A 23,944-nucleotide genomic window follows, 5' to 3' on the forward strand; every position below is an offset into this window, starting at 1 on the left:
TATGAAAATTACTTCAAATTTAATGATCTCATTGTGTCATTTGGTTAATGAAATCAGGAGTTAATTGTCTCTAGAATTATCACCGTTCATTAAATCAATCACACATTTCCAGTTATTCTAGTTTTGTCTATCTTTAAAATTTTGCTCGAGTATGTAATTTCATTTTTATTATCCGATCACCAATTTTTGTGTTATTTGATGGACTTCAAAGTCAGCTGTCGTTTTTTCCTCGCAAAATTGGGTGCCTCAAATGAAGATCAGAAGGAGTCAACGAGTACATTTGAAATGTTATTTCGAACTGCATCAAAATGTTGACAAAGTTTTTCAGTGTCGAAATACATCGCTCGGTGTTTAATTTTGTGATTTTTAGACTCTTATAGTCTTTAGAGGGTTTTCGTCCAGAATAACGATAATTGAAGTACGAATTTTAAATTAAATTTTTAACAGGCGGTTTTGGGTTACTGTTCTTGCTTTTATGACAAGTCATACGAAGTTCCCCAATTTTTTTATTTCAGTTTTTTTCGGCTTTGACTGTTTACAACGTACCTACGCGTCTCTCAAGAAACAGATAAGTTCCAATTTTTAGAACTGCCATTGATCAAATTTATTTTGTATCCCTTCTCTTTTTAGATCTGAAGATGACAGTCCCTTGTTATTTATTTATTTATTTAAATATTCATCATGAGTAATCAAATTATCATAACATAATATGCAAAAATTCAAAGATAACTCATGATAGGACAACCAGAAAGCCAACGAGAGGCTTGTTGAAGGTTGCCCCGTAAAGGAATCACATCATATGACATCAAAAAGTTCAATAATTAATTTAGGTCAAGAGGCAAATTTAAAGCGAAAAAAAACGAGACTTAAATAGTGCAATCACTCTTTTTTTTTAAATTTAAGATCTTTATTCTTTAACATGAGAACCAGAGATATAATGCAAGCTTATACTTACAAGGGTATACAACTGACAGTGGGCGGATGCGAAATAATGACTGTTAATTTAATTAGCGAGCAAGTGGGCCCAGTTCTTAAGAGCTGGTAATCCAGTTGTTCGCTTTTTTCTAACTCCCCTCCCTAGAGTCCACTGCCTGGTACCTTCGACGAGAGGTTAACAGGTCTAACCGAGGACTCAGGGAAGTTAGAATGGATTAATTCAAGTCTAGCGATATAATTCATCAATCAAATGGCAATTTCCTATTATATATGAATCTAAGATTGAATGACAGAAAGCATTTTTTGAATGATGGGTTTCAGAGGAAGGTATAGTTACACACCAATTGGCTAATATATTGATTAATTTGGCAACACGATGGGAAACAGAGTTATATTTAAGCTTACTTTTCATTGATGGTAAAATACGAGCACCCTTTACTGATGACCTCGTTGAATAAAAAATAGTTTCACATTTCTGAGACAATTCTTCATTAACTATTTTCTTTAGAATTTCATATACATGTAACTCGTATACAGTAGCAATTTTGCTGTTGGCCATTATTTCCGTTATCGAGTCACGATAACTTTTGCGAAAGGTTATACGAAAAAATCGTTTTTGTAGTTTATGAATCACATCTAATGCACTTTTGCAAACTGCTCCATAAACAAGAACTCCATATTGAACACAAGGTTGTACATAAGTTTTGTAGTACATGACCATTTGTGAAATGGTCATCACATTACGAAGCCGGTATGCAACTCCGCAGAAGCGGGTTAATTTTTTTCGTATAATCTCAATCTGATCTTTAAAGGATAGTTTATTATCCAATTCAATGCCTAGGTATTTGCAGCTAGCAACGGGTTGTAAACAAGTGTCTGCGAAATATATAGCATCAGCTTTGGATTTTGAAAAAATTGGTAGCTTAGACTTCGATCCTTCTACGGTAAGTTTATTAAACTTCATCCAATTATCTATTCGATTTAGATCCTCTTGAAAGTCATCAAGGGAAGCGTTTTTGTTTTTAATAACAGATGTATCGTCAGCAAACAAAGTAAGTCGGCAATTTCTTACAATTCTGGGAAGGTCATTGATATAGATCAAAAAGAGCAACGGTCCTAAGACTGAACCCTGTGGCACCCCGCACAAAACATCTTTCAATTCGCTTTTAAATTGATTAAGGACAACATACTGTTTCCTATTAGACAAGTAACTTCTTAGAATTTCCAGCGACTTTCCTCTTACTCCATACCGCTCTAATTTATCAATTAAGATCGCATGATTGACAGTGTCAAAAGCTTTTTTCAGATCTAATAAAACTAACATAACGTCTTTTTTCTTCTGATCTCTCAGGTTACGAACCTCTTCTGTTAGATCTAGAACCGCTTTAACTGTGCTTAATTTACTACGGAAGCCATATTGATTTGTACTGAGCAACTTGCAATTTTCCAAATAACTACTTAATCTGATATGAATTGTCTTCTCAAAGATTTTTGACAGCGTTGATAACAAAGATATGGGTCGATAATTTCCATATTCGTCTTGCAATCCACCTTTATGAATCGGAAAAACTTTAGCAATTTTTAATTATTTCGGATAGCACCCATTTGTGTAGCAGGTATTGAAAAAGTTCGTGAGCCATGGCGTGATTATTGGTTTACATAATTTGACTATTGCTGTATTGATGCAATCACAACCCGAGCTGAGTTTATTTGGTAATTCTGTTATTATTTCTTCTATTTCTGTTTCCTTTATACTCGGAAAGAACATTGAATAATCAACATTTTCTAATGAAATAGGATCTGCAACTCCAATTTTATCACTTAGATTTGGACCAATATTTACAAAAAAAATGTTCATATCTTGAGCTTTTTTTTTCATTTATATCATCTGGCAACGTTACATTTTTATGTTTTCCAAGATATGCTGCAACCGCTTTGTGATACTTATGAGAGTCTGTTGTATTTAGCTTAGATCTCCAGAATCTTCTGAATGATTTCCGATTCAGGGCATTGGATTTGTTTCGTAATGAGTTATATTTGATCTTGTTATCTTCTGTGGGGTTTTGTATATATGTCCTGTATGCGAATGCTTTTTTGTTTGCTACTTTTTTCACTTCATTTGTCACCCAGGACTTGTTATTTTTCGGCACATAACGAGTTTGAGAGGGAGCAAATCTATCAATGCAACTGAGAATTATTTCATAGAAATTTTCAGCAGATTTATCCAAATCGGATAAGGTACCATCAACTTCCTTCAGTTTGGACTGTAAGAGGAAAGCAAACCTTAACCATGTATCGTCATTTTCAAAAACATTCATATTTCTAAAGCTAAATGTTTCTTTATATCTACTAACCAATTTTGGCATAGAGATAGAAACTTCAATCATGAAATGATCGGCTGGACCCCAGCGGTGTATGCAACTATTGTTAATTCCAATATTTCCCCAAATATGATCAATACAAGAGTTTGTTTTTGAAGTTACTCGTGTCGGTAACAGAGGTGACAACAAATGATAACCGAAAGAACTGAACATTTCAGTAAGATCATCTCTTGCCTGGTGTTTTTTCATCATATCAATATTAAAGTCTCCCATAATCACATGTCTCTTTTTCGACTTGGCTTCGGTTAAGACCTATTCTAGTTTGTGGACAATATCCTCGACCCTCATTGACGGTTGACGATATATAACAGTTACAGCCGTTGCCGTTTTATCACTTGCTACAACCTCTATTTTTAAAATTTCTCCTGCAGACACCTCCACTAACTGACTGGTATTAAGCTCCGTTCGTATATATAAACCTACTCCACCTCCTCTGCTCAGCCGAGGGCTCGAGAAAAACTTGTATCCTTGCAAATTGAACAACTCGGCTGAATCATTAGGGTTCAGCCAAGTTTCAGTGACAGCGATAACAGATGGGGCTATTGCAAGTTGCTCAAGACTTACTTTAAAGGCTTCAAAATTAGATTTAAGTGATCGCACGTTAACATTTAGTAATGAAACAGCCTCAAGAACTTGGGTAAATGACGATGGGGACATAAAACGAAATAAAATAAAAATGAGATTGAATAAAAGTCCCTACTGAGGCTGTCTTGTCTTAAATACTTAACCACTGTCTTCTACAGTAAACACACTTGAAGTATTGCTAACATTAGAATGAAGCTCAGTTTGAGGAGATTGTTTTGCTAAGTTATCAACATACTGCTCAATTTTTTCAGGTTCATTTCTGTGCTTTTTAACATAATCAAGGATTTGCTGATCCGACCCGGGACTTGGCGGAGACACTCGTTTTGGCGTTGTCGTGTTGACATTTAGCCTCATCGTTGCATCTTGATTTCCTAATTGAAAAACTGATTTTCTCTTCTTTGCTAAAATTTGCGCTTTTCCAGAAGCAAGCAACGTTTCCGCATCAACCGAGTCTGCAACATTATGAGTGAACACCTTCCCGTTCTCACGCTTTATAAAGACTTGCGGTGCGCAGTTGTTCGTTGTTGTTTTCAAATTCAGGCCTTCCATATAGTCGAGTAAATCCGCATCTCTCTTTGTCAGTCTCTCAAAAAGGTATACAGGTTTTTTATTGATCTGATTGAGATAATATCGTAAAAAATGCTTCCTTGCCCAGATACGGTCTTTGACATCAAAATAGACAAATTTCACAATAATGGCTGGGGGGGGTTTTGATGTCGCGAATTGGGCCTAGAGGGTGACACGCTACCATGGAATCACGAGGCACATAGATGTCAATTGCTTCACGAAAGAATGCGATTACATCTTCTACATAATCAGAGCCATGTCGCAGAGGTAAATTGTTTATAATGATACAATCTTTTGAGGAATAGCGCTCCAGATCATTTACTTTTTTCTTCAGAAAAATTAATTCATTTTTCATGTTTGCAATGGTGCCGCTTTGAGTTTCAACATGGGATAAAAGATCTTGCAGAATTGATTTCAAAGATGGATCAATATCATTCGACAGTTGGTTGATATTTTCTTTGATAATGTTCAACATCATGACAGCTCCCAGTAAGGTGTAAGAATTATCTCAGTGTACAGTCCAAATCTGAAACTATTTAATAAGTTTATCACAACAATTGTGTCCAATATTCAAAATGAAATTGCAGCGTTATAAGAAAAACAACAGACAAATTGTACCATTTGTTACTGGAAGCAGTTTTATGGTAGCCTAAGTCGCAGTCGTTATTCCTTCCAGACCAGCGGTACCTTGAAATCCGTGGAATATACTCATTTTATGTGAAATTGATAGTTGGGGATGACAATGACAAATAAAACTGTATAAATAATGTGGCACAGAATGTGTCAACTATCGAGTTTTTTAGAGCAAACTATAAAATCGAACTATTTCTAATTTGAAAACATTAAGCTTGTGAAAGGAGACTGAATAAGGTCATGAGTCATGAGAAACAGTTATTAATAGATTAAGTATTTTAAAAATCCCAGAAGAGTTAGATTGAAATTCAGTCTTTAATTTCGACTCCAAAAATCCGAATCAAAATTCAAAATCCAAATCAAAATTTCTGCAACAAATTGCCGACAATGCGACAACTTTTATGATTTTTGATTTTCATAATCTGAGTCACGGCTGAACAGGTTTTAATATGATACCACCCTTGACATCCTTCGAGTTTCTTGTTCACAGATTTCAGGACGTGAGATTTTTCTTACGTGAGCATCCGTTAAAGTGCATGAAAACTCAAAATTAATTACCTATCGTATTTTTATTCTGTCAGGCGCATTTTTCATGGAAGTTATTAACGCTTGAGATAATGTAATTTTCATTTTATTTTCGCCGCTTTAAATTAATCTCCGGGTTATGTCATACCGGCACACTCGCCGCGGCATTTAAGGGTAAAAATTGTTTTGTGTGCTTGTGTGTCAGGAGAACTCTGTAGCTTTATATTAGAACTTAATAGATTTTAAATATCTGCAAACCTTTTTCATATCACATTTATGAAATCAGCTCAACCGGCGTCTATTTAAGTAACAACGGCTCAGTTGCCGATCGTTTAATTTTTTTTTGAATCCTTATTTAACACTCGATGGTATTTTTTCCTCAAATCTACCATCCTTTGAGTCCAGCATGAAATTATTTTCGTTGGTGTGGTTTTTTGATTTGAAAAAATGGAGTTAATGGTTATCGTTGAATGTTTGTCGGCTGACTGTCATATTATTTTCGTGATTTTCAAGGCAATTGTGCATAATTTTTAAAAGATCTGTCAAAGGCGAAATTTTTTGCACAATATGGCGCTTTTTTTCATGAGGAGTTTTAGTTAAGGTTTAACGCTGCCTGGGTTTCATCAGGTCAATTGCCTTGATGAAGAGCATTTAAATAAAACTTTTCGAAGAGTAATTCGAAATGGAGATTTTTCAGTTTGAGTTGAAATTGAGAAACCAGTGCCACAAGGAACGGTACTGGGTCATTCGTTGTTCAGTTTATCTGTTTATGATATACAAAAATGATATTGTAATGGATGTACTTTTGTATAATATGTTGATGACTGTATGGTATTTGCCTCATTTCTATCTCCGATTGGATTTCTTAACCGACTGCAAAATTCATTAAGAAATAATATATTTTTTCCGAGAACCAGTTGAGTTTGAATGCCTCTAAACTGAAATTGGTCAAAATACTGAAAAACAGAAAGTGGAAAGGAAAAGTTGTAAAAAAACCTAAACCAATTTTTCTCGATTCAAATCTGTCACTCCAATGTCAAAGAAAAATTTGCAAAAAGTAATGGCCTTTGAACTAAAGATCCGATTAGACACATAACTGCCAGCAGTATCTCTGGTTGCATTTTACAACTTAATTTTAGTGCATTCCGATTAGGCAGCAATTTGTTGTTACTGCAAGTTTTTTCACGTTAAGCAAGCACCAGTCTTCTCTTAAGACAAATAGATTGACTGGGCTTTAGCTTATTTTTATCCAAAACTGAATACGTTCCCGCGCTGCGAAAAAACTTGTCATTTAACAGAATTGTACTGAAATGCGGTCACTATTATTGCTGAATTATCTCTGGCTGATTTTTCTGCATACTTTTGGCTGAAATGTCTGAATTTCAAATTGGCTGAATTGTCTTTGGCCGAATCGTCTGGACGCGGTGTGAAATATCATTATCATGTCTTTAAAACAGTTAGAAAGTTTTTGCAAATGCATTGAGGTTACCGGAGCAATCGTACATATTCCTCCAAATCGAAGATAACTGTGAAGAGAATTTTATACCACCCGAATTATAACAGAACTGATCATCAAAACATAATTAAAGAATGTATCTTACTAATTTGTAGCCCATCAAAATACACACATTGTATCCAAAAAAATTATATTTTGCGGGTTTGTAAGAAATACATGTTTTGTACAGGATTAAGTTTTAGAATTAATACATGCCAGGGGATGACATTCTACGGTTGGTAATTTAGACGGGATTGTACGGTTGATCCAGATTACCGATAGCTAATTTTAGAATTATTGATCGAACAAAACAAAAGCTTTGATTACCTTTGTTCAACTGCTTCCCTGCAAAAGTAGATATTTTCTCTTGGCATTTCAAAAAAAGTGCCAATTGTAAATTATTCTTGAAATTCACTGAGTTTTAACCTGATTTAATTTTTTTTATAACTCAAAAGTTCGTTTTCAAAAGTTCTAAATCATTTTTTTTTCGGTTTCCTTGTTCTTTTTGTTTCCTTATGTTGGTTTTTTTTTTCGTTTTATTGTTTGTCGTTAGTTGATGATTTGATCGAACTAGTAATTTCATACCATTTTAATGAACTAATTTCATTAATTTAGCCAATAAATATCTTTCAAATAATTTTCTGTTCTAATATAACTCATGCACGGGTAGTCTATTAATGCAAAGGCTTTTTGTCCAGCAATAAAAATTGTTCTCCATGTTTGTCAATGGATAATTATGGACAACTGAAAATGCTGATTGGTTTTTACTATTCAAGCATGTGTAAATATATAAATATTTATGAAGGTGTGTGATATCCAAGTAAAAAAATCTGCTTTTACTAAACTGATTCTTATTTGAGCTTATTTTTGTCAATTTTAGTGTTTTTGAGCTCCTTTTGCCGCCTGTTGTTTGTGTTTGCGAAGTGCAGCTTCACCTCTGTGGTGATAAGTTCACTTCAGTTTAACTGTGTAACCGCCCTAAAATTCGGCCAGTTAATGGGATTTTTATTGACTTTAGTGACTGGTCCAAGTAAATTTGCTTATTTCAGGAGCTTTACAATGTGTTTCTTGTTCATGGTTCTATCCTCTCTTGACTGAAGTGTTGTTTCTTCGAGTCGCCCAACCAGCCAAAGGGGGAGCAAGCCAGAATAAGAACTTATACGGTTCGTTTTGTTTTACCAACTTTGTTGGCTTTGTGTTAAATATAATTGCAGTAGTAGTTTGCCTGCCTTGCTTGTCAATCGGTTAAGTTTTACCCGTGAGGTCATGATATGATTGACTGTAAATTAACCAGCCGAACGGTTTAGTTGGTTAGCAAACGCTTGTGCTATGTCTAGCTGGTTGATATGATTGATAGCTGTTTAAAACAGCTTGCTTGCTGGTATCATTTTGGAACTTGCTTCATTGTATGCGTAGTTTTAATATTAGTAAAAATACTCACATTTGTCATTTTTTTTCGAAAATTTCTGCTTTGTCCCATATTCGAACAAAAAGCTGAATTAGCTGAATGTTTTGAAAGATCGGCTCTTGGTGTGGTGTTTGAGATATATTTGTAGTGAGCGTTTTTGCCTTTTTGAGTTTCTTTGATAGTATTTCTTGGGTTTAAAGGATTTGTGCAGCCTAGGAGACTTATATCGAGTTAGTTTCCAAGGTGAATATATATCAAGTTTTCAGCGAAGGATTTATTTTTCGCGACTACGCAAGCAGGTATTTGGTTTTTTGTCCATTTCAATTTTTGACTTTTTCCTTCCGGATACTTTATTTCAATTCCATTTATGCGAACTACCGAACATTAACAGAAAAAAATAACGCTTTTCAATTTGGGGCGAGGAAAAATAAAACGGCGCAATATCATTTAGCTCTGACTGTGGTAACAAAACATGGGAAGGAATACCTGCTATAGTAGCGCGTTGCTTAGTCCTTCGAATATTTGCAGATAATACGCCTGCATTTAAGCAAAATGTTCCCTTCTACAATACCATTTCTGGTCTTGGTAATTTTATTTTTTACTTTTTTCGCTTTCTTTCAATTTTGCCTTTTGTAGTTGCATCGGAACACCAGCGGGGACGGAAAAGAAAGAGGATACGTCATTATTCTACCGACCAGTTTTCATTTCATACCATTTATGTGTGCATGGATTGTTATGTGGCTGCAAATGCATGACTGAAGACAATATCTTACATCGACTAAGTTTTACTTCAAATACACCACGCATTAGATTAACAGAAAGCGTGGTTGGCACTAACAGCAGTTAAGCTAAAGTTCAACACTGAGCACCGCCTCGTCCGTGTTTTGCGGGAAAGGGATTCAGCGTATAATAGTAGCAATAATAGCTCACCGACAAGAATAAATGGATAAAAATTGAAAGAAACGGAGCTTGGTCGAAGTAGGAAGGGAACTGTTAGCTGCAACTGGGCTTGTAATTCGTCGAGAATTCTTCGACGGGCTTTTAATTGTAACTCTAAATATACCTTCCTACGTTTCGTCTAATCCTTTTGCTTTAGCTTAAATTTAGTTTTCAATAAGAGTTTATTTGATACCATAAAGAGGCTCTAATGGTTTCCTTGTTTAATATTTAACTCGCTGATTCGCAGCCATTCTAAATAAATTACGCTGCACCGCATAATCCTCATTTTTGAAAGCAGATTTAAAAAATATATAATCGCTATTGTGCGTTTTCTATCTTGCCGTTGTTTTCATTTTTTGCTCCGCCACTTTTTTTATTATTATTTTCCCAAAGGGAACATTTCTCACCTGCGCGTCTGCTGTAGTTTTTTGAGCGATTAATATCTTTCATGCGGATCATTCATCACAGAAATTTTGACACCACATTGAAGCTAAAATATTCAAAACTCTATTTTTTCACATTAGAGCTGCAAATATTTCATCCCTAGCAAAACAATTCAGTTTCTATTTTATTCTTCAGATTTGTAAATAGATTGCGTTGGATTAACTATCAGCGGCTATCTTGCTGACATTTTATTACATGACTAGCAGAAGGGACTTGGGAATTGTGTGAAATAGACGCATTAGTTTTACCCTAGACAGATTACAGTTGTCGGCTGGGAAGTTGCGATGGACGCCACTGCTGTGGAGTCGACTTCTCCACCAACAAACAAGGAACAAGATGCTGCAAGGTAAGAAATCTAGAAACAAATGATATTTGTCGTGAGTTTGAGCGCAGTGAAAATCAGCGATCTTTTCTAAATAAAAATCGAAATATTGAAAAATTTTTGAAATAAATTTCAGCTTTGCTTTCGGAGTTGATTAATTTCAACCAATCAGGTTCAAGAGTTATGATCAAATTTTTAAATTACCAAAAGCATTCAATGTTGGTCAATTTAAACTGAGAAGGTGAAACCAATGTTTTAACGTTTCAATGCTCAGTTGCTTGCTTGAATTTGGTTTAGTTTTCGAAAAGATTCAATCTGAAAACAATTTGAAATATTCAGAAGTGTTTATTGCTTTTCACTTTGCTCAAAAAATGTCAACATTTTTTTTTGCGAATAGATTCATGTTATGAATAAAAGATTGACGTATTTTGAAATTCTATTACTGAAATGCTTGCGTGAAAAAAAAACTTTTAGCGAATAGATCAAAGCAATGAAAACAAGTTTTCTCTTCAACTTCAACAAATGCTCTTTTTTGATTTTTTTTGAACAAGGGTAAATTGTCATATGCTATAGAGATTGTTTTTTCTCTTCGATAACGAACTTGAAACTCTGACATGAATCATGCGTCAAGTTTTTCTCTCGGGTGTCTTTTTTCACTGTAACTCTGTGCGCTCAATCTCCGTTATTTGGTAAAACTATGAAGTCGAATGCTTTGAATTATAAAGAGTATTTATCGGCAAAGACTCTCAGAAAAATCAATATTTTATCATAATTTTGGTCAAGCATAACATCATATAACTTCAATTCTGAACTGTCCGTTTTTGGTACAAAACGGCGCAAGCTAGCCACAAGAACCGGTCGGTAATGTCCTTGAGACAAATTGCTCTTTTTGGCGGTCAACCTTAATCAAGGCTGAACCGAATTAGAACCAAAAAAACAGTAAAAAACGGTCAAATGGGGCTATAGCCCCTCGGGTCTACATGTTTTAAGGTCTGCATATGGGGGGACTCGAACCCGGTTGACCGGCGTGAGAGACTTGTCTCTAGGCCGCTCGGCCAACTGTGCTTATTGTTGTTACATTTTAGTTCAGTTTTATATGCATCTATACTCTACATTCTATACTCTACATTTGCATTGCAACATCCTCCCCCCCTGAAGAAGGAAGAACCGGAGCGAGCTTAACGGTCGGCCGCGTGACTTCACGGGTTGCGGTCCTGACAAGGGCGGATCGGGCGCAACCGTCCTGTCCGTAGTTTAGCTTGACGATTCGGGCGAGAGGGTAGTACCCACGCGGACTATCGGGCTCAATCACCCACACGAGATCGCCTGTTTTAAGAGTAAAGTCAGAATGAGTGTGCCACTTGACACGCTTATTCAGCGAGGGAACATATTCTCGAAGCCAACGAGACCAAATCGCGTTAGCATATGACTGCGCTCGCACGTACCTTTTCTTGTGATCGAAGTGCTCCCCGGGTAAAAGCGAAGGAAAGCTTGTGGCATGTTGTCCAAGCAAAAAATGGTTTGGGGTTAACGCTTCTAACTCACGTGAATCGGTACTAACGGGAGTGATTGGCCTCGAATTCAAAGCCTGTTCAACTAAGCAGAGTGTTGTTCCTAACACCTCTTCAGTTACTCGCCTACTGCCTAGGATATCGTACAGCACGCGCTTCACGCTTTGGACGAGGCGTTCCCAGGAGCCGCCATGATGGGGTGCGCCTGGCGGGTTAAACTTCCAAGTAACACCTTTGTGTGCAAAAATGGTCGGAGCCATGCCATTCCAGCTCTTGATGCAGGCAAGTAATTCCTTTTCCGCACCAACGAAGTTCGTGCCATTATCCGACCAGATTGTGCTTGGCGTACCACGGCGCGCAACGAACCGTTCAATGCCCATGACACACGAACTGGTGTCCAGAGACGGTACAATCTCAAGGTGTACAGCCCTGGTAGTGAGGCAAGTAAAAAGAAATCCCCATCTTTTTTCCGTGCTTCTGCGAACCGGAACGTAAAGCGGTCCAAAGTAATCCACACCCGTATGATTGAAGGGTGGTTGCTTGTATCCGAGACGTTCGACCGGTAAATCGGACATAATTGGCTGGATGGTGCTTGCTTTGCGTTTACGGCATGTCACACATTGATTTTCGACAGACCGAAGTAGTCGACGCAACCCAAGTATTGCAAATTTCATATTTAAAACGGAGCGCATGTAATCTAATCCTTGATGAAAATGCTTATGGTGGAGGCTGCGGGCCAACAAACGAACTAAGGTATGTCGGGCGTCGAGTATTATTGGGTGCTTAGTATCAAACTCGGTATCCACTAAGCGCACAATCCGTCCGGTGGAACGAATGATTCCAGCGGGACCGATAAATGGCGAGTATGTGGCAATTTTACTACTATTCTTAATAGGTTTGCCAGCGGTGAGTGTTTTTAACTCAACGGGAAAGGATTCCATCTGAGCAAGATGAATCAGTTTGCTTTCTGCAATATCAAGTTCAGTGGGGTCGGTGATTCGTAAGTCTTTACCACGAAAATGCTTATGTGAAGGCAACACCCTCAACATAAAAGCGACTACTCGTTTATATCTTGTAAAGGAACTGAACCTTTCCCAATTGAACCCGTGTTCGGGATGTTTGATTGATGTGACATCGGTGACGAAGGAAGATGATGTCTCCAAGCAATTATCAACATCACAAGAAGGACCCTTCAAACGAATTTTATTGATTACACGTTCGTCGGGTAAAAACGGCCAATCAGTAGTCCTGAGAATGCTCGGACCAATAACCCAGCTGCTATCCTTGAGGGCTTCCGAATAAATCCCCCGCGTACCGGTATCAGCTGGATTATCGCCGCTCAGAACATGGTGCCACTCATCAATAGTGGTCGACTCGAGGATTTCGCCGACACGATTAGCGACGAATACAGGTAATTTTTCAGTGGAGTTTAGCCACTGCAAAACTGTTGTACTATCTGTCCACATAAAGACATGATTAATAGAGACGGTAAGGGCGGTCAGTATATCATCTTTTAGTCGTGTGGCGAGCAGAGCAGCTTGAAGCTCTAGCTTCGGTATAGATAGCGCTTTCATGGGCGCAACGCGAGCTTTACCAAAGATGAAGGATATTTGAGTTTTATGCGAGCTCGCGAGTCGCGCACGCAAAAATCCAACAGCACAGAAAACATCCTGCGAGCTATCACCGAACATGTGGAGCTCAATTTGATCAACAGGCTCTGTGAAGTAACAACGGGGAATAGTCAATTGCCCTAAGAGATGGAGACCGGAGTGCCACTCGAGAAACTTATCTCTTATGTCTTCTGGCAATTCGTCGTCCCAACTTTGACCACTGATTTTCCAAATATCTTTCAGTAAAAGACGGGCCCTAACTGTGTATGGAGCTACTAACCCAACAGGGTCAAACACAGAAGAGACGAAACTCAAGACGGTTCGTTGAGTTATTGCTTTATCGAGAGGACGATCCACGCCTCTGCTAACAACCAAAGTGTCTTTCACATGGTCCCACTTAAGGCCTAAGACGTGTGAAGATTGTTCGGCACCGTTACAAATTTCCTTAATGGGTGAAGATGAGGATTCGGATTCCTCGGGGTTCATTGCTGAAGTGATTTCATCAGCATTACTGACAAATTTAGTCAAATTAAATCCTCCCAATTTTAGTAAGGAAACCAAATCGCGACTAGTTTTAATTGCTTGGGTAACGTTCTCGAATGAATCCAAGTAATCGTCCATGTAAAATTTTTCATTTACGACTGAGGCGGCCTCAGGGTATGTGGACATATTATCAGTTGCTGTTTTTTGCAACGCGAAATTGGCGCACGTAGGCGAATCCCGTGCGCCGAATATATGGCGAGTGTACTGATGAACTACCACATCGGAAGTGGTATCCTCCCGCCACAAAAAACGGAGCGAAATTTGATCGCGGGCAAGGACTCCTACCTGGAGGAACATACCCTCTATATCCGCGGAAACGGCGTACTTATGTTGACGGAATCGCAAAAGCACAAAAATTAAATTTTGGAGTAGGTCAGGACCCACCAATAAGGACTTATTTAAGGATGTGCCGTGAAACTTAGAAGCCCCATTAAGGACTCGGCGCACCTTACCCGGCTTATTCGGATTTACGACGGGATGGTGCGGAAGATACCACTCGCGATCGGAACGCTTACGTGGATCATGCGGTTCGACGGTAACGACATAGCCTTTCCTAATGTCCTCTCTAATTGTTTCTGCGTATCTTTCGCGCAGCTCAGGGTCTTTACTTAACCTTCTCTCCAATGATTTAAATGGGGCAAGTGACGAGTAATAATTATTTGGTAGACTGACATTACTATCAATCCAAAGCATAGGCACAACGTATCTTTCGCCATTGTGAACGGTTTCAGAATTTAGGATGGATAAAGCATGTTTATCCGCGGCGGAACGGGCATCGACCTGTTTGAAAGCACCATACGATTCCAACTCGTACCAGGATTTTATCTGGTCGGTCAGAGAAGAATCTTCAACAACACACTTGAAACACGAAGAAGTAGAATTACCGGACGGCGGCAACGGACCACTTAAGACCCAACCTATCGGTAGGCGAACGGAACACGGTGAGTTTTTATCATCTCCCAAGATGAACTCAATGGGTCTAACGGCGTGGTAGTAGTCTTGTCCGATAATAACTTCAACGTCCTCATAAGTATATTGAATGGGCTTAATAGGTGCTAATTGTGGATATTTATTCTGCAAATCAGCAATATTGATTAATTCGGAACCAATCCGAATATTGTCTTTAACATATGCACAGAGAGAAAATACGAAATCACTATTATTCGGCTCGGAGGAAACAGTAAACTTGACCCTCTGAGTCTCAACAACGGTGGTCGAATTGAAACCACTAATTGACAAGTTAACGGGCTCCCCTACTAAGCCGAGACGGTTTACGAGTGACGAAGACACCCAGGAGTGAGTCGATGCACTATCACAAAGAACCAACGTCAGGAGGCTGGTTACATCCGAGGATACACCAAGTGTTGCAATTGGCAACAACCCTTTAGAAGATTCAATGTCAAGTACATCACTAACAGCGGCATGGGTGGAAGTGTTTGTATTCTCCTTGGATTTGTTTATTCCAGCCTTATTCGAGACATTTGAATTTTCCTTCCGAGGAAATATTCTTTCGGCTCCATGGAGCAAGACATTATGTGTGCTATCACACTCTGGCTTCGGGCACTTTTTTGCTCTAGAACATTGCCGGAAACTATGATTGCCATTGAGGCAAGCGAAGCAAAGTTTCTGTTCAGCTACGTATTTTGCTCGCTGAGTAGCATTCTTTTCCTTAAAAACAGCACAATTCCACAATGCATGACTACCCTTACACAAAACGCACGGCGGAAACTTAGACTTATCCTGAGACTTATCCTGAGCCTTACTAGTTACCTGGCTATTGGCTGCAAAAACTTTGGTTGTTTTTGGTTTAACCGGTTCTTCGTTTTTTGCCTTAGAGCTGAGTAAACGTAATCTTTCATGCCCCTCGGCCTTTTCTTTCAACCAGTTGTTAAAGTCTAAGAGTGTTGGTCGCTGCCAATTATGTCTAACAGTATGCATTGACCAAGCCTCCTTGAGGTTAGGCGGAAGCTTACTAACAGCTTGGTTTAACAGGTTAACACTCTTTAGATCATCGTTGAAAGACAATGATTTGAAAACTGCTACGAGGCCAGATATGGCAGAGGAGAAACTAATGACATTTTCCGAATTGTGCATCTTAAGTGGAGGAAAAGTATTCAGCTTATCAAGATGCGCACCAACAATGGCATGTGGTTGCCCAAACTTCCGTTGCAAGGTGGCCAGTGCATCCTTGTACATAACGCCACTATAACTAAACTCCGCAATTGCGGTTTTTGCTTTGCCTGTGACGAGCGTTTTTAAGTATGTCAATTTCGTATCATCGGTGAGAACAGCGGAATCAACGGTGGACTTAAACTGACCAAACCATTCGTGCCAGTTTAACGGGTTACCGTCAAACTGGGCTAACTTCCATTCAGGAAGATGATCTTTGCGGCTATGCATCAATAATTCCGCCAATTCACGAGCGGAGAGAGGTCGATCCGATGAACAACCTTGGTTCGAATAAGCGGGAGACGGTGCGTAGTCTTCGTTGACTGGCTGATAACCAGTATTAGTTTGATTGACGAAATACGGAACATGTTGGGGATGAACTGGGGGAGTATTAAAATACACAGTCCCACCACTAGTATAAGGAACGGCGGTGTTACACGATGGGACAATAGTTGTCACATTAGAAAAAATGTTTCCAGCATTACAACACTGAGCAGGCGTGACGATTGGAGTTGTAGCTGCCAATCGCCATAAGTTTGCATCACTTGTGTAGTAATCGTTGATACTAGGTGACACAGTATGCGGAACAAAGGGAAGATTATGTTGCGTCTGGACTGGCTCTGCATGGCAGTTAGGTGCCGAAAAGAAAACCGGCGTTGGGTTTACTCCAGAAGATGAGAAGCCACCACCAGCAAATGCAGGCGACAAAGAAACAAAACCAGAACCGGGTTGGGCCGGTAACATTGGGACAGGTAATGATTCCGGTTGCGCAATGGCAAAACTACCATTAGTTATGTTTGAACTCATGGTCTGTAAAGGAATAGCAGACGGTGGTGACACGTGTGCACTAGAATGCATATTGTTAACTGGGAATGGAACAGAGGCTGGGAATGAAACAGAAGCTTGCAATGGCAAACGGCTTGCACTGCCAAATTGAGGCATAGCCCGATGTCCATAACTATGGATTCCAGGGTCACTCAATGCTGTGTGCTCATGGTTATGACTATTACTGGTGTGAATTGCATGAGCAAGGAGGGCGGAAGTCGTCGCTCCTGACGAAATGGGTACATGAGTGAAGGCCTGCAAACCTGGAGCACTAGCAACGTCGGGAGGTGCTTGTGAACTAACAGAGTCTACCCAATCATTAGTTCGATCGGTTGCTACCTTTGAAATAGGTTGACTTACTCCTGTTACATTACTTTCCGCTACCTTCTCGCTAACCTCAGATGAACTGTCCTCAAGTTCAAACGCTTTCAATTCCATTTCAATTAGTTGCTTTTTATGATTTTCAGCCAATTGCTCTAGTTCCAGCTGACTTTGTTCGAACTTAAGACGGTTCTCTTGCTCTTTAAGTCTTAAAGATACTTGATACTGCCTTTCCAGCTCCTCATGGCGTCGTTTTACTAAAGCTAACTCATGCCGTTTCTCACTTGATGACATAGTGCGAACAGTCGACGTATGACGAGTGGAAGCAGATTTATCAGACTTATGTGAGTCAAGCTTTCTACTATCCTTAGACTTATTAGAGACCTTAGACCTGTTTTCAGATACTCGTGCTGCTGAATCACTTGTTTTGTGCGAGCGTGAGGATGTCTCAGACCTGGTTTGTTGTAAAGATCCCTTGCTCCCTGTAATGCCGGCTGCTGGAAATGACGAAGGTTCAAGGCTCATCTTGTAACTCTGAGCTTCGTGCATTACTTTATCGTTCATTTCGGTTACTTTCTTAAGCCAAAGGTCTTGCTGAGCAATAATTTTTTCAGGATTTTCCGTTTTTCCCGCTAACCTAATTAATTGCTCATTGACGTCGACAGCTTTTTCCAACGCAATTTTACATTTGTAAACAGCATTATCAATTTTTGTAGTGCGACTATTATTCTCAATGTACTCAAGTAATAATGAGTGACCTTTGAGCAGCTCATTTTCTAGATTTAGACGGGTTTCGAATAACTTGCGTATCTTGCTTTGGAATTTTTCGTCCATGTTTTTCACAAATTGACAATATTCTACGGATGCTCACTTATAGAAAACAATCAATAAAATGAGATACTGTTTTGGTACGTAATTAAATTTGCATTAGTAAATCAACATTAGCTTACAAGACGGGGGAACTTGACGTCTCAAAGCTTCTACCTGAAGCCTATTTCTTATAGCTTTCCGAGCTTTGAGGGGTAAGCGGTTTCGCTTCTTACGTGTCTTAAGGATGTTAAGATTAGCGCTATAACGCCTTAGAAGGAGGAGAGTCTTTAACTCAAGGGAAGGAGGCTGGTGAAGCTCTTTGTACTTCTCAATTAGTACCTGGTCCTTAGCCTTACGCTTAGAGATAAAGTCTTTAACGACGTTGAGAACGAGAATACCTGTTGAACCTAAACTTTCCTCTATATCCTCGGTTCCGTTCCGTCTACAGTATACGATCGCACAAATGTTTGTCCTATACCTTAATAACAAATTGACAAGTTGCTCACTACTCAGCTTGCGGTTATTGTTGCTGCGGTGCCTACTTATCGAGTTATTAATGGCGTCGTGCCAAATTACAAGGTCGTTACGGTGCGACAAATAGTGATGAAGGTAGTACTGTATCGTTTTCTGAGAGTCCCTAGCGTTAAAGTTCAAACTTAAACCTGGCTTCGTAAAGCAAGTATCTTTGACGCGCTTCTGGGACGGAGCGGGAAGTTTTCGGAGCGCGTGATCCAAAGAACTAGCTCCTAGAATGAATACCATACACTTAGGGGACCTATGCGACGGCTTCGTTACGCTTAAGTACCAATGGGGTTGGGAAATTAAGTAGGTCGGTTGAACTCCAACAACACACACGGAGTAAACCTGAGGATGAAAGAATTCAACTTAACTCACTTAATATCACCGTACCTGACCACTTAACTTTACTGTCACGCAACGAAGTCAATAATATGACGGGCTGAAACGGCTTTGTTTTACTCGAAGCGAACTGGCTTTCAGTTTCACCAATGGTGGGTGGGGGATCAGGCAAATTGGTTAAGTTCCAACAACACACGCGGAAGAAACCTGAGGATGAAAAAACTCAACTTAATTTGCCTGATATTTCGCTACCAGACCACTTAACATAAGGTTGGTTTCATCTTACAGCACAATTTCGCAGAATTCTGGAGACGTTTTGAGGATTTTTTGTTAATTTTTTACTTTTTTCACAAAATTTTTCAGTAAATTTTGGTCAGCAGGTTCGAGTCATAAACCAATCCAAAAAACTAGTCCAGTACCTCTTGTCTATGTTCCGATTTCACTGATTATTATTCCGTTCACATATATCCAAAAATTTTTGGTATCGAGAAAAAATGTCAAGTCAGTTTGTCTATGTACCGACTGTAAGATATTTCAGTTCAACGGAACTGTCCAAAAATTTTGGGTATTGAGAAAAATTACCGGGGGCTAGCTTGCGGAAAAATTTCTCAAGATGTATGACAGCGTATAAAATTTTATAGCACAATATGAGAGTTTTAAAAGTTTGTCGAGTCTTACAGTTTTGAAGATTGGGCGGTCACCGGTCTTACACGACACAGACGCTCTCTGCAATCCGCAAGAGACCCTCTGCAATCCGCAACAGACACTCTGCAATCTGCAACCGACACTCTGCAATCTGCCACAGACACTCTGCAATCCGCAACAGATGCTCTGCAATCCGCCACAGACACTCTGCAATCTGCAACCGACACTCTGCAATCCGCTACAGACACTCTGCAATCCGCAACAGATGCTGTGCAATCCGCCACAGACCCTCTGCAATCTGCAACCGACACTCTGCAATCCGCTACAGACACTCTGCAATCCGCAACAGATGCTGTGCAATCCGCTACAGACCCTCTTCAAGCCGCAACAGATGAATTCCGACCGACAGCACTCTGTTTGAGCCACCTGCTTTCGTACAACTCTGGGGATTCTGCCAACTACACTCGTGTCGGGAAAACTGTCCGAGAAACAAATTGAAAGGGAACTATCATCGATCTCGTGTCCCTTGTGGGGCGCCAAAATGTGCGCTCAATCTCCGTTATTTGGTAAAACTATGAAGTCGAATGCTTTGAATTATAAAGAGTATTTATCGGCAAAGACTCTCAGAAAAATCAATATTTTATCATAATTTTGGTCAAGCATAACATCATATAACTTCAATTCTGAACTGTCCGTTTTTGGTACAAAACGGCGCAAGCTAGCCACAAGAACCGGTCGGTAATGTCCTTGAGACAAATTGCTCTTTTTGGCGGTCAACCTTAATCAAGGCTGAACCGAATTAGAACCAAAAAAACAGTAAAAAACGGTCAAATGGGGCTATAGCCCCTCGGGTCTACATGTTTTAAGGTCTGCATATGGGGGGACTCGAACCCGGTTGACCGGCGTGAGAGACTTGTCTCTAGGCCGCTCGGCCAACTGTGCTTATTGTTGTTACATTTTAGTTCAGTTTTATATGCATCTATACTCTACATTCTATACTCTACATTTGCATTGCAACAAACTCCAATTACTTATCCTGGGACTTGAAACTTTGAAGTAATTGATTTTTGGTGGTTCCATATCGCATTTTTTTCAACTCAGTTTCAGCAATGGCCGTTTGGACTTGAATTTTTGAAATGATTCATTTTTTGCGCTTTCCTACCGGGTTTCCTTTTTCTCTCCAGCTTAACAAAAGCTAAAGCTGTTAAGACTTGAAATTCAAAATAAACCTTAAGTTTTATTACCATATCGGCTTTATTTTAAAGAATGGCTCTTCGGACCCAAAACTTTAAAACAATTCACTTGATTTTTTTGTTCCGACTTTCGATACGAAAGTAACGGAATATTTGTGCTCGGGGTGGGTTTTTTTTTCTTCAGACAAATTTCGACTTTTTAACTAGCCATTTTTGACGGAATTTTTTTATATCATTCAAAAGGTATTGTTGTCCTGAGCTTAAATTTGAAAAGATATTTCATCTGTGATTTATTTTCGTAAAGTTATGAGGGTTTAAAGATTGCCATTTTGGCCATTTTGACCAATTTGGGACAATTAATGCGTAATATAATTCGCGCTATTAACGCGTAAGCGAGATTTAATCCGTCTTATAAATCGTTCCAAATGGTTGAACGAAGCTTATTTGCCATAATTGATTTGTTACAAGAAACGAAATTTATCTTTTTGGACTTTATATGGCGTGTGGGGGGATGATTTTCATAAAAAATTCAAATTTTAGAAAAAAAAATTCATTTTATTTTATTTCATTTAATTTTTTTTATGTATTACTGCTGCTCAATAAACCTTAAAAGGCAGTCGGAACATTCAGGGCTTCGCCCTGATACGAGCAGTCTTGTTTCACTTTAGCTGTAAAAATGCTCTTGAGACTTGAAACTTTGAACCAAATTATATGTCATGCTATCATGTATGATATCTTGTCAGCTTTTTCTCTCATTAACTTGAAACATGGAAACGATTAAAACTTTAAACATGGAAAACTTTAAACATGGAAACATGGGTCCTCAGATTCAAAATTCATGCAATTCTATTGGGTGAGTTTTTTCATTTCATCTAAGCTTGAAAATTGAAAGTTATATACTTTCCAATCGGGTGGCACACATCTTCACTTCAATCTTACTTAACAGAAGCTATTAAGACTTCTAAATCCGAAATAAATCAAAATTCTTGTGATGCCATTCGGCGTCTGCATTTCACTTGGAACTTAACAAAGTCTCTGAGGACTTGAAACACTGAAGTATTTCTTTCATCATGCTATCTTATCGCATTTCCTATGCCTATTTAAATTACACAAAATCGTTTAGTACTTGTGTACATGTCTGTTCACAGTCGAAAATCATTGTTCCAATCAGCGAGTGTGTTTCATCGCTTTGACTGTTTTTTAACGTAAACTCAGGTACTACTGATAAACGTGAGATGGATGGTTCCAGGTGTTATATCATTTGTATGCGCTTTAAGTCATGATTCAGAAAAGTGTCAACAGTGTTAAGAAATTAATGGTTCGCAGTTTTCCCTTGTAATGCAGAGCAAAGATGAATCAGGTTCTACTAAAGAATTTCCACCCTTTTATTTAAATTTTAAATTTTACTGCATTCTGATTGGCCGAAACTCCGCTGATTTAATCTACTTAACAATATCCCTCTCTTTCTTGAAAGGGGGACATTGTTATAAAGATCCGTGAATCATTCTGGGTCATGTTTTCTGTGCGGTCTGCGTTTTTTAAACTAAACAGATATCGAAGTTATTTGTTATCCATCTGTAAAGGTAAAAAACAGCTTTAGAACCGACTATCATCATCCTTTCTAGAAAACACGACATAAATTAAGTACAAATGGAACCAAAGAAGGTTGAATTTTTTTCAAGATATCTGTGTTGGGAAAATTTGCAGAGCAACTGTTTTTTTTTAATTGATCTTTCAACCTTCTCGGCCACCTTTATGGCAGTGATAATTGTTTGTTTTTACAAGCGAGTTTAAGAGCGTAGTGTCTGTAGGAATCCAAATTTTTCCTACACTGCTCGCAAATAACACATGTGACCTTTTTGCTGAATAGCTTTTTCTGCTTAATATTGGCACTTTTTAGAATATTTTGTTTCGTTTTTTTTGGCTTGTGTTTTCGATTTGAAATTGGGCGAATAGTATGTCTTAACTCATTGGTTTTTGTCTGATCGAATTATTTTTTCGAAAAATTAAGATCGGCTATTGTTATCGGCTTCACTATTTTTCAAATGAGTTTTTTCTTTAGTGTTTTTTTGTTTGTTTCTTTGTTACAACAACAAATTATTGAGCGTACTGTTATTTTGTGAATCGAGTTTTTCTCAACGCAACTCGTTTTTCTTTTGCTGGTGCATTTGATGCACAACATTGGCAGTTTTATAGCATCAGTTCTCTGCTTTTTTGTGGCTAGTGTTTGCTTATTGTCGAAGAACTGGCGCAAATTCCCGGACGTGAGACTCCTAATCTACAGATCGGCGTTTCGGTTCCGGGACCTAGCAAAAGTGATATTTTTCAAGGCTGATTTTAACCTTCTCGATTTTTGTTAGTGGCTGATGTTTGTCTTTTATCAAGCTTACGGCTATTTTTGGAGTTAATTTTTGCTCCTTTCTCGCTTATGTTTGTGTAGTGCAGCGTCGCCATTGTCTTGAATTTCTTCTTGACATTTTTTTGAAAGTATTTAATAGTAATTTTCATATTTTGATTCATGTTCAAATTTTTTGGAAAAATTACATTTTAAGTTAGGTAATAGGATTTTTTCTTTGTTTTTTGTTAAAGCGTCTGTCTGTGCCTCAATTTGTCTTGGCTTGTTTTAAAAAAGCCCCTTTAATTTTTTTTCTGGTTTAAATACGCAATCGAAACAAATATAACCGGTTGATGGGCAAGTAGCTCAGAATGTTCCGACCACAATAATAAAAAAAGTGTTTCAAAATGTGTTTTTTATTCGTGGTTGAATGAGAGGATATGAATGAAAGCCTAGAACTCTGTTTTAGTCGATACTATTTTTTAAGTAGTTGTATTTGAAATTTTTTTCACTTGAAAATGAATGGATAAATAGAAAATTGAAAACTATTAATTTCAAAGAAGGCGCCAAAAAAGTCTTCGAAAACTTGAAATAAAATAAAATTTAACCGGCTGAACTTGAAGTGAAAGAATAAGTCTAAAACTTAAAAATTTGAAAGCAATTTTTCTCGACACTCGGAAACTTTTTTTCTGGAAAAATCTTAAAATGTTTTCATTCTCAACTTTATTTTTCGCGGTTTGACTTTCGGTTTCTTTTTAAGTTCAGTGCAATTCCTTTATTAAAAAAGTTAAAATACACTATCGAACAGCAAGCATTTAAAGGTCACGAAAACCGACATCGATTCCAATTTTCGAAAGTCGAATTTCAAACTGCTTTAAGAGCATCTATT

At 38.3% G+C, this 23,944-nt stretch overlaps 1 protein-coding gene across 2 annotated transcripts in view; it reads left to right on the forward strand.

Annotated features, from left to right (window-relative positions):
• Window positions 1–8,175: 8,175 nt before the first annotated feature.
• Window positions 8,176–23,944, forward strand: part of LOC134843576 (adenylate cyclase type 9-like) — a 31,763-nt gene continuing 15,994 nt past the window's right edge. The window contains exons 1-2 of one of the 2 annotated variants that reach the window (XM_063859714.1): window positions 8,176–8,285; window positions 9,167–10,259. In XM_063859714.1, the coding sequence (XP_063715784.1) occupies window positions 10,198–10,259 (62 nt within the window). In that variant the 5' untranslated portion in view covers window positions 8,176–8,285; window positions 9,167–10,197. Of the gene's footprint in view, window positions 8,286–8,534; window positions 8,830–9,166; window positions 10,260–23,944 lie in introns of those variants that run through there. The other variant, XM_063859713.1, reaches the window with a different exon arrangement.

Source organism: Symsagittifera roscoffensis, chromosome 4, assembly GCF_963678635.1.
Source record: "Symsagittifera roscoffensis chromosome 4, txSymRosc1.1, whole genome shotgun sequence".
In the NCBI taxonomy this organism is placed as follows: Eukaryota; Metazoa; Xenacoelomorpha; order Acoela; family Convolutidae; genus Symsagittifera; species Symsagittifera roscoffensis.